We start from the raw sequence: 12,075 nt of genomic DNA on the forward strand, positions 1-12,075 counted from the left end.
TTTGATGAAATTTTCAGCTTTATGCTTATTGTATTTTCCTCTTTTTATTCAAATCAAGTTTTTGTTTGGGTGGACTTGTCCTTTAATAATTCGGCCAACTTTTCTTCTAAATACATACACAGGTGGCTTCTCTTGGTAAAAGTCAATAATGGGGTACAAAAACCTCACTAATTTCTTTCATTAAGGGGAAGTATCTAAAAAATAAAATCTGAATCAAGAACAGGCGTATGGTCATGGACCTGTTTGTAATAGGTCCATGGTTTAGTTGACTACCCCAGGGGTGTGTTCGGGGAGGGGGGGTATGTAAAAATGAATTGAACTTGATACAAAGCTATATTGAAGATAAAAAAAGGGAAAACAAAATGCTGAATCATAACGATACTCAAAGAAAATCAAAGCAATTTCACATCGAAGCTATACGCTAGCTAGCTCGAGTTGAATATTTTCGAACGGTGGTCAAGCGCCCTCTCCCGTCAATTTATCAGCGGGAAATTCGTCAACAATTTCGCAGCTAACCGATTTAACATTCTCCTTTTTATCATGGATTCATCAAAACGATCTCTCTACAGACCAGCACCGATTGAAAATTTTAACGCAAAAGAACCAAGGTATGTATAATTCATCGATAAAATATCATCACTCTTTTTAAAATAAATAATAAAAACGTTAACTTGAATCTAGATCGGAAGTCCCACCTGTTCATTTTTGTGTTGGCCTATGCCTAGACAGCTGGCAGCCGTCTGTTTCGAGGAGTTTTTTAACATTTTTTTTTATTCTCCTCGTATACACAGACGGCTCGCTATCGTGCAGCCACCATTAGGGGACTTGCAATGTAAAATCCCCCATCGGGGCTCTTCAATTTTTGTCTTTAATGAATAAATAATTTGAAAATTAACGCGACGCGTGACCAAAATGCAAATTTATGATTGTGGGCCAAGTCTGCGCACCTAACAATTTGAGTTAAGATTTAACATGAATTTCTTCTTATTTCACGAAATCTTTCAGTTAATAATGTTCCTTATATTATTATGAGTAAGTGTACCAAATTTCTCATTAAAAAATGAAAGAAAATGTAGGATTTTCTTTAAAAAGCCTCGCCCTCGGGCAGTCATTTTCAGATTGAAAAAAAAATTGGTACCCCATGACTGCGCACTCATTCACTTTGCACACGATTCAGGGATTTTGTTGAGAAAGGCCGCATTTTGAGGCCGTCACATGAAATGCCCTGAATTCATTATTTTTCCATCATTTTGAGTCGGATTTTTTTATGAATACCTGTCTTTGTATTGCATGGTAAAGTTCGTGCTCGTTGCGTATCTTCTTTTACTAGAATCGCGCAGATACGCGGGTGCGCAGACTTGGGAGACCGCGCAGACATGGGGGAACTGACCATATAATTATATTCCCTCTTGGACTTGGCATTAATTGCCAAAAAACAGAGAAAAATGAAGTTGAAAGGAACAAAAACAGTGACTTACCTCGGCTGTCATGCAAATTCACTTCCCCGTTTTATCCGATCTTAAGTACATATACAAATGGCCATTGAATCCCTGTACAGATCGCGCTAGAACTTCGGTCTCTGTATTTGGTGAGTGAAGCCAACGGAGTTCAGCTGAACAACCAACAAAACAGAGACCGAAGCTTTTGGTCTAGCCTATGCCCTGCTCGGTCTGAGCTGAGCTTGTCCCCGGGGGGGCACTCGACCAAAAAATGGTGGGGGTGTGCCGCAGGCGAGACAAAAAACGGGGGCCTCGGAGTGGGCTTATTGTAAAAAGGAGGGTCCTCGGAAGGGGCTTCGGAACGACAAATGTTTGTGAAAACGGGGGTCCTTGGAACGGATCACCAGCATGGGCGTGTGAGTGCGTATATGCATCCAGGAACAGTCATGCAACTAGCGCGGCCTCCGCCGGGTGTGCTCTGCGGCCGCTTTTCACCCAAATTGTGGCTCATTGTAGCATACCAATGCGATCGGAGCGGCGTAACGAAAAATATGCGAAGCTTTGGAGCGGATTTCTTTCTTCTTTTTTTTGTCGATAAGAAGAAAACGCTATGCCGTGGAGCGGCTTTTTTTTTCTTTTTCTCAATAAGACAAAAATGCTATGCCTTGGAACGGAAATTTGAGTGTAAAAATGGGGGTCTCCTCCGCGGCACATACCCAATATGCATTATATACTGAGTGCCCTCCCCCCCCAGGCGCTTGTCACAGTCATGCTTGTCATGTTTGTTGCTGTTGTCTGATGTTGAAATGAGGTTTGCGTGTTATTGGAGCTTGATCCAGATGTCTGCACTACTAAAATCCGATGTGACATGAGACAATCAATTTTGTTGATTTCCTAGTGTAGGTCTACTCTCAGACTCTAGATTGTTATTTGATGATTGATCATCTTTAAATTCATGTTGTTTGTCATGTTTGTACTGTAAATTAAATTAGTTCAAAAAGACAATAATCATGAAAATTACATAAATGAAAATAAATAGATGGCAGCCGTCTGTTTCGAGAAGGAGTTTTGCAACATTTTATTTTTTTTTAATTCTCCCCGTTAAGCTTGTAACCGATTTTGCAATCGGCAACCGATTCCATTCGATTTCACCCCAACCGGCGATCACTTGCCGATCTTCGATCATGCCCCTTGAAGGAAAAAATCGGCGTAGATCTAGTTAGAGTGCGTGATCGTTCAGAACATATTTCAAGATTGTTTTTGAAGTGCTAGCTATTTCGTGTTCACATTAATCAGTAAGAAAGACGCGGTATTATCTCTGACGTAGAGAAAAGTAGGCAAATATTGTTTAGAATCATAGTAGTTGAAATATTAAGCACATCATTACAGGAAAGTTGAATCTTTGGCAGATTATAAAGTCTGAATTTTTCCATTGGGGATGGAGCACACACAGGCTTTTGGAAAACATTTTAGAATGTGAAATATCAAATTTTTATCCTTACCTCTGATATATCCCTTTTCTGTATGAAAACTCATCCAAATGATCTACTTCTAGATGTTCACAAGATAATATTAATCCACATGTGATGTCAGTGATGATTACAAGGACATAGGCATTCCAGGTGATCTAAGATTGATCTGTTGAATAATAAAATAATAAGAGAGAGATTGAAATTCTTGAATCTACAATGGGAGATTCTACCATGAATAATTTTTAATGTATTCCACAACAATTAATTCTGAAGTGAACTGTATGTTCTGATTGATATTCATTAACAATTAGAACTGTAGATATGTTCTAGTATTTGAAACATATTTCTGGAGGTTGGATTTATGATGACTTTTACCGTGCTACAGCTTTCAGGGACTTAAATACTTGGGTAGGAAATTGGCATAGAGGTGGTTTGCCTCAAATTTTAAAAGAAATTGCCATCAATTTGCTATGAGAATTTGAGTGTTAAGAATTAAGACATAATTTGTCTACTTTTCCATATTTTATTTTGTGTTTTTAGTCTGCCAAATGCATGATTACATAATTCAAAGATTCATTGAAAAATTAATTTTTCTTAAAAAAGCCTTATCTTATAGAGAAAAACATGGCTGAGTGAAATTAGCTTCCAAGTTACTTAACTATTTTTCATTTCATTCTAATACCAATCCTTAATGATTGCACAAATGATCCCTTGGATCACAATGTTAAAAGATGAATGATGCTGGATTTTTTCCATCTTGTCAGTTTACATGTTTATCTACGTTGTACCTTAACTTCATTTTACCCATCTATGTTGGTCCTTGCATATATTTCATTTTTTATCCTCCATACGTGTTTTTCTTTCTTTCTCTCTCTTTGTTACAGAAGACCTTTGGCCCAAGGACGTCTCACTAATGATACTGTTCTTCCAGAGAGTCTTACTGTATATGCTTCACCCTCTGCAGTTCATTCTGACCCAGGTATGACCAGACTTCATATTATTGTAGTGAAAAAGCAAGAAAGACTCAAGTATCATTCTCCAAACTAAAAACTTATGACCTGGGATAAGAATAATTTCTATTCATGGAATATTTCAGACTGTTATGTCAAATATATTTGTGTTAGCCCATTGCCCACTTTATTCCAGCAAAGATTTTTGAAAGATTGTAATTATGTGATTGAGGTCTAGTTTGCTTAAGTAATTGGTAAGTGTGGGGAAATTAGTGCATAAAAATTAAAGTTGACTATAAATTTATATATTATTTTATAAGTCTGACTGATGTGCATTTTCAATACAATACTCTATCTCAAAACTGCAATTGTATTGTCTCTTTTTTTCTCTGTAATAAAAGACACAGTGGCAAGAATATCTCACCATACTTCAGGATTCAATGAAAGTTCAATGACCCCACCTCGTCAGTCAATGGCTAGTCTTAACATCAGTCACCACACCCCGTCACTTTCAAGTGACATCTCAACCTCTCTACCAAGGAGGTAGGTAGGATCACGCTATGTATGCCCCAAAGAATCCTTCACTTACTTTTGTATCTAAATCATGATTATCATCATTACATTTCTGTACTCCTTAGTTTAATCGCCATAGTCATCACAACCTCGTTATTACTATGATGATAATAAAAATCATCATCATCATTGTCATCCACAAACCAATTTTTTTGTCTTGCCTGAACAAAATTTGGCAGAGACCTAGTTATTCACTTTTCCTGTTGGTCTATTCCTCCCTGAAAATGTTAAAGTTTTTGTTCAACTTGCTCTCATGGTTGAAATGACCAATGGTATTACAACATATGTGTTGTTGAGGAAGGTAGGGACAAAGGTCATCTAGGAGTCAAAAGTCAAGTTTTTGTTCAACTTGCTCTCATTTCTTTCTTTCTGCATCAATTATGTTCACACTTGGTACATATGATCCTTGGGTAATAAATATCACATGTGTTTATGAAGATAATGATTTTAAAGGTCATCTAGGGCTTTAAAGCTCAAATGATATGAAGTCAGGTCCATTTTTTTGTCAAGTTTTTGTTCAACTTGCTCTCATTTCTTCTCTTTCTTATATCTGCATCAATTGAGTTATTACTCTGTACAAATGATCTTTAGGTAATACCACATGTGTGTTCTTTAGAATGATAGGGTCAAAGGTCATCTAGGGGTCATAGATCATATCTCGTGGTTAGTGAACCATCTTGTATAATCACCATTATCGTTAGAAACATTATCATCATCATCATTGTCATTATCATCGTCGTTGCCATCATCATCATCACCATCAACATCATCACCATCATTATCACTCCAGCATTATCATCATCCTTTCTATCACTGTCATCATTACCATTAAGATCACCATCATCACTGTCATCTGCATCATCATTACACCACCACCACCACAACTAGCACCAAGAGTAAAACAAGACAATCTAGAAATTATTGTAATGTAAGTTGTCTTTTTATCCCCGGAACAGTTCTCCAAATCATCACTACAGGGTGGATAGGACTAGTTACTCCCCTCCGAGGTCCCCCTCCAAGCCCTCCCCTTCAGATTTCCTGGAATTGTCGGACTCGGACAGAGAGTATCGTCATATGGTAAGCCAATCATTAGAGCAGGTGGGAATATAAGTTGTCTAATTCAGAAATCTGACCATTTTAAGTTCACTATGTCCTGTGAGTCATTGATAATTGATGCTATAAAAGATAAGGGTCCCACAGGAGTTTCCTCGCTTTGTACATTTTGTATTTTTCTTTTTGTTTAATATTTTTTGATAGTGAGAATGGAATATTACCACCTTATTCTGATGATCAATGTGAGTAATATTGGTTCAGACATGAATTAAGATCAATTTTAATGCAAGGTTACTATGATAAATATGACCATTGAGAATTTCATGTCATAGTACATGGCAGCGTGTCATGAAAGGACTTGTCGGATGGGAAAAGTCTTGTTTTATCTGACAGTTTGCATAGTGAAGTGCTTTTCAGCCAATTGAAATCAAGAAAAGTTGTCAGATCTAACAACTAGCCAGATGAAAATGTTGATGAAATGCTTCCCAGGAAATAACAAACGGTTAATTTTTGTGTGGATTTATCCATGATATATTTGCACAAATTGGAATCTTACTGATGATAGAGGTCAGTTTTTAAGGTCATACTAGGAATTGGTCTTTGAGATTGAGTCCCCCTTGAACTAATTCACATTGCCCTCTGTTTGACTTCCTGAAATTGTCAAGGTCAGGTATTGAACATGCCAATCACTCGGCAGGGTGAAGATGTCTCAATGTATCATCAATGACAGTTCAGTGAGGATAGACCCCCAAACTTCCTCTCATCACTTACTCATGATGGGGGTTCGCTGGGGTGGATTAAATAAATATCAGCAAAATTTGGGTCCATTACATGACATGAGCTACTCGTCATAGTTGAAATGGTTATTGTAAGGTCAAGTAGTTATAACGTGGTTCTTGGCTCTGTGACCTATTAAAAGCTTAGTAATTCGGTGGATTCGCAATACGGTGCGCCACCTATCATTTTCAGCAGACAGGCCGAAATTGGCAATGCTTTATGGGGAAAAGTCATCATAATCTGTTGCATGCTCTCCTACATTCATTACTGGCTGGTGCTATTTGGCCGGCTTGCATAAAATTATGCTGTTTACCTGTGTCCAGGGGCCCGTAACACAAAGCTTAGCAATGATCGTACAACATTTTTCTACGCTTGATTCCATTGACTACAATGTACAATCAATCGTGAAAATCAAGCGTACGCTCAATCGCTAACCTTTGTGTTACGGAACCCAGGAGGTGGGAGACAAATTTGCCTCATATTTATTTGTGAAATTGAGACCATTTTCGTTGAATTCTTCCTTTGCTTTTGCCGTATGGTTTTCATTTTTGAAGCATCATAGTCACATTACAGCCCAGCCTGTGCGCGATGTCGACCCTGTCCACTGCAACTAATAGATCGCGCACCGTATTGTGAATCCCCCGAATCGATCATAGGGCTGCTTTTTTACTGTTGATCCTGTATACATAAGAGCTTCTTGTCGAATAGAATGATAATTACACAACAAACTTACATAAGGGAGGTTACTTGTACTTTCTGTTATGTCACATAGTTGAAGTCAAGATCCAGAACAGGTTGATATATTAATTAGCAAGTAGTTGCATCAGCACCTGTTTCTTTTAAGGGTTTTATAGCTGAAACAATTACGTGATGTCACAACGTTGAGGTAACTCTCAAAGTGACATTGCTTATTGGACAGGATTGATTGCAATTATGAATTGTAAAAAAAATACTATCAAATTCCTCTATTTCTGATAATGAAATTTATAATTTACCCAATTTGAAATCATTATATTTAGTGTGTCTGTGTTTCTGAGGGAAATAAACAAATCAGAACATTGCAAAATATAATTGATTTTATTTCATACATGAATTAAATATTGTTTAGTGATTTCCACAAATACCATCATGTACAAAACATAGATTTGATGTGAATAAAAAATCATGATTATGAAGAAACTTAGCTATACCAAGACTCAAAGGTCAGAAATCAAACTTATCATTTTCCAGCAGAAGCATAGGAAGGGGGATTAAACCAATCATCTCTGGCAAAAGACCTGGGTAAATTGTGTCTTCTCTATTTTATCATAAAATAAAAGATGATTTATACGGAGTGTGAAAATCCCTTGACTTTGACACTTCTACAGATTGCTGTAATCCGTTAAAAAATACATTTCGTCCATTATTTACAGACTCCAGTTAGACACCATCGTGCTTCACCCGGATCTCCAGTCCTGGTGGTTGATGCAAGCGATCATCGTCTTGGAGAGGGTCAAACAGAGGTCGCAGTCAGGACAGCAAGTGTCTCATCTCCAGCTAAGGTTGTCTGTCACACTCTGTCCAGCTTGGACAATGACATCAGGTAAGGCCTAGTTATACCAATGCCAAACAAATTCTATATGAAATTTGGCACGCATATTGGTGTTGGGGTAAAGATGTGCAAGATACATTTTTTGTATGTGTCAGAAATTGTGTTGCCATGGTAATAGTATATTATGGCAAAAATAAAGTAAATTCTTTCAGTTTGAACTTTTCCCTAAGTTTTTCATCAATTCTCCTGAAACTTAATATACATATTGACGTCGTTGGGGTAAAGATGTGCAAGACACATTTTTTGTATGTGTTGGTAATCAAGTTGCCATGGTAACAACATATATGCCCCAAATTAGGTAAAAATCTTGCAGTTCGTACTACTTTATCAGTTTTCAACCTATGCTCATGAAATTTGGCTCACACATTGTCTTGAGGTAAAGATGTGCAAAACATATTTTTCCCTGTGTTGGAAATCATGTTGCCATGGAAACATGTAAAAAAATAGGCAAAAATCTTGCAGTTTAACTACATGTACTTGTCTGTTTTTAACCAATTCTCATATTTAGCTCACACATTGGTCTTGGGCAAGACATATTTTTTCCATGTGATGGAAATTGTTGCCATGGTAATGGCATACGGCGGGGTATTAATCATCTTCAGTGATGGTTCTAGTTGTGATTGTTGTTAGAGTATGTACACAGATAGGGCCTGTGTCATAAAAAATATACAATAACATATTTGCAATAACTACTGAAGCATTTACATGTACTTCGATTGGATGATAATGTACATGTAGTTGTTATGGAAATCGTGCATATGTCATTATAACTCTTAAGTCCTTATGAAACAGGCCAATGATGTGACTAATGAAAACTCAGCAATGAGTTGTAATGTCATCTTTTGTCTCCAACCAAACTTTCTTGTCTACATTACTAATAACGATGACCCACTACTAGTATGTGGTGATAAATGCTTCTAACCTTTTAGATAAGCTTTACACACATGATGTACAGTTTGGCCTTTTTTAATTTACACTTTTACATCGATATGGGAGCGGTTCCATGATATTTGCTCCAGGACAATTGCTCCGCTCTATATTCCACATACTAATCAAATGACCAACTTCTACCCTTGGTTTAACACCATACCCCACCCTAAACCTCAACCTAACCTAAAACTAGGCCCTACATAAAACCCGATTGCAACCCTAACCCTACATCTCATTCGAAATTAAGCCCGGAGCAATTGGCATGAACATGTAACTGTTTTCACAAAGTATTGTTAAACTTTGAAATTCAATACGTTTGTTTAAATATTTTGATGAAATTTTTTAGTGTTCTGCTCAGTGAATTTTGCTGTATTTATTTTATAGATATTAATATTTTCAACTTGGAGTACCCCTTTAAACCTGTTCAACAGGGTCTGGTTCACATTTCCCAGGTACTTGGTATACAAATTACGTGGAATCACTTGGTTTGGGGGCTTATGTCTGGCTTATCTGTAATCCTTGTAGCTATGAAGCAGATACTTGATACTTGTTTTGGCTATGCCTCTATCAAAGTGTAATATAGTAAACATACAGCCCATTCAGACACACACAAAAAGTCTAGTTCTAAAACTTGAAGAAGAAGAAGAAGGAGTGTTGTGGATTCAAAAGTTGAAAACTCAAAATTGCCCCAAATTCTATATGAGGGGGGGGGGGGTGGTATGACTGCGCACTTTGTATTGGTATTGTTTACTTATTTTGTTTTTTCATAATATATGTCCTTTTCTTGAGCGCCTACATAAAAGCCTATCTAGTTCTATCCTGTGGTTGCTGCATCTACGTGTAGCCTACATAACTAAGAAAATCTAAATGAGAGCTATTTTTCATTGCTCCAAAATTACTTTACAATTAAGGAGGCTATATTTCAAAATTTTGCCAAATGTTGTGGAGTTGAATCTGACAACGTCTGCATTCCTACTCAGATTCAGATACATGTATAAACATTGGTTCTTCATAGATTGACTGGTTTTAAATAATTTCCATGGTTTTAGCTATTGACATCCTCATTTAAACAGGTTTCTGTGTCTGAATTTTTGGGAGTGGAGAATCATTATTGAATTACATTTAAATGTCAAATGTCCTGTCTAAAATCCTTATAATCTACCTGTAAATTACTCTCTAGGAATTTGTTATTGATCTTTTATTGGTGTTATATTCAGGGTTTTGGACTTCTGTAGTATCTCCTTGCAAGAAAATGAATATGTCCAAACCCTGGATTAGGGTTATTATCCATCACTGGACCCCCCTTCTTTTTAAAAATAGAATCGCCCTTTTTAGAAGAAGGTTACAGAACATATGAAAGAACCATGATTCCCCCTTTTTTTAAAGGGGAATGAAACCTTTGGAACAAATAGGCTTGTGTAGAAACAGAAAAATCAAAGAATAAGAATAAAGAAAGTTTGAGAAAAATCGGACAAATAATGAGAAAGTTATGAGCATTTGAATATTGCAATCACTAATGCTATGGAGATCCTCCTATTGGCAATGCAACAAGGATGTGTGATGTCACTGATGAACAACTTTCCCTTTGGTGGACTATAAAATACCCTCAAAATGTCTCTTTTTGCTTTTTCTTACGATGATACAAACTCTATATCCATTATGTATTCTTAAAAAAATATGTATTACATGCCCTCATGTAGAAAGAACACATGATCTATGGATAGATGTGATAAAAGAGGCAATTCAAGTGAAATATATACTAAAGTAATGGGGAGAGTTGTTCATCAGTGACATCACACATCTTTGTCGCATTGCCAATTTGCTATCTCCATAGCAATAGTGATCGCAATATTCAAATGCTCATAACTTTCTCATTATTTGTCCGATTTTTCTCAAACTTTTGTTGATCCGTTTCTTTGATTTTTCTGTTTTCACACAAGCTATCTTGTTCCAATGGTTTCATTCTCCTTTAAAATGAAATGCAACACATGGGGGGGGGGTGGGAGTTAAAAATTGTGAAATAGAAAAGAAATGATCCACATCAAAGAGTGGTGTTCCCAATTTGATTACCCCCTGCCTATCAAAAAAAAAGAAAGAATGAATGAAAATAAAGGAGAAAAAATTGCTTCAGGTTTTTTTTTTTTTACTTGTAGATAATATGAGAAAGGCGGAACAAGAGGGAGAGAGAGAGGAGGGGTGGGTAGTAGGAGGTTGTTGCTATGAATTACACTACAAACTTTCTATGAAAGAAAATATGCTCTGAGTCTATAACTTTATATTCATACGGTATATCTATTTGTATAAAACTTTTTCAAAATTGTGTATGCTGCTCTTTACACTAACAGGAAACCTATATTGCAGATAAATATTTTGAAAATTGGCATTAATGGCTGCTAAGTGAATCCCTCTCTAGGTTAATGAAATTGACACAATAACGAGACGGGCTTGATGAAAATTTATATAATAAAGGAGATTTTGAAAATGATATGGAACACAAAGTATGACTCGAGAGACTGCTTTATGATATGAGCTCAAGTTTGCTCTAGTTTTAACTGAACTTAGTCATGTGTCACCTTGAAGTCATCAAAATGAAATTGATCTTGGATCTGAAAGGCAATTTCCTGCTCGGGATATCCCTCAAGAAATAACCCACTCCACACACCAGGTCTCACGCAGTCGTTTAAAGGCGATACACCACAGCCACTTGCAATATTTAGCATCAGCTCTTGTTCTGAAATAGTCAAACTGTCCACAATTGCCTACCCAGAATGCAACATTTTGATCATAGCCCTATACAGAATAATACCTGTTTATTTTGATAAGATTTATGAAATAGACTTTAAAGGGGGGAACATGATTCTACCAAGTAGTGAAATAAGGGGGAGGGGGAAGGGATAAAAATGGAGAAAAAAGATAAGAAAAGTATAAAAAGAGAGATCGGGTAGTGTCACTGTAGTCTATGATACCCTTATTGTTGAATTGACAAAAAAGTTCAAAATTGTTCAAGCAATTATTAAAATTGCAGTAATTGTCTACCTTGACAGCTGATTGACATCACTACAATAACCATGTACAGCAAAGGTGACTAGGTCCAGGGTGCTACATAACTTTTTAGAAGCACTTGCCCAGTTGGGCAAGTAACATTTTTAAAAAGTTGGAATATACTTGCCCAAAAATCTATTTCACTTGCCTAAAAAAAAATCATTGCAAATAAAGTTTTACCTCTTCAAAATAAAGTTTTGCAGTTTTATAAACCATTGACATTTTTCTCTCTTTTGACATGAACTGAT

At 36.5% G+C, this 12,075-nt stretch overlaps 2 protein-coding genes across 2 annotated transcripts in view; one reads left to right on the forward strand and one right to left on the reverse strand.

Annotated features, from left to right (window-relative positions):
* The window catches only part of LOC121425587 (SH3 domain-binding protein 2-like), a 68,876-nt gene that overhangs the window by 56,324 nt on the left and 477 nt on the right, over nucleotides 1–12,075 (reverse strand). The window contains exon 2 of the mRNA XM_041621687.1: nucleotides 2,942–3,077. The gene's annotated coding sequence lies outside the window, so the exon portion shown is untranslated. The remainder of the gene's footprint in view (nucleotides 1–2,941; nucleotides 3,078–12,075) is intronic.
* Nucleotides 327–12,075, forward strand: part of LOC121425589 (QWRF motif-containing protein 4-like) — a 49,554-nt gene continuing 37,805 nt past the window's right edge. Inside the window, exons 1-5 of the mRNA XM_041621690.1 lie at nucleotides 327–608; nucleotides 3,796–3,890; nucleotides 4,263–4,404; nucleotides 5,391–5,511; nucleotides 7,677–7,846. Coding sequence (XP_041477624.1) covers nucleotides 541–608; nucleotides 3,796–3,890; nucleotides 4,263–4,404; nucleotides 5,391–5,511; nucleotides 7,677–7,846 — 596 coding nt within the window. The 5' untranslated portion in view covers nucleotides 327–540. The remainder of the gene's footprint in view (nucleotides 609–3,795; nucleotides 3,891–4,262; nucleotides 4,405–5,390; nucleotides 5,512–7,676; nucleotides 7,847–12,075) is intronic.

Source organism: Lytechinus variegatus, chromosome 12 (genome assembly GCF_018143015.1).
Source record: "Lytechinus variegatus isolate NC3 chromosome 12, Lvar_3.0, whole genome shotgun sequence".
NCBI classification, from domain to species: Eukaryota; Metazoa; Echinodermata; class Echinoidea; order Temnopleuroida; family Toxopneustidae; genus Lytechinus; species Lytechinus variegatus.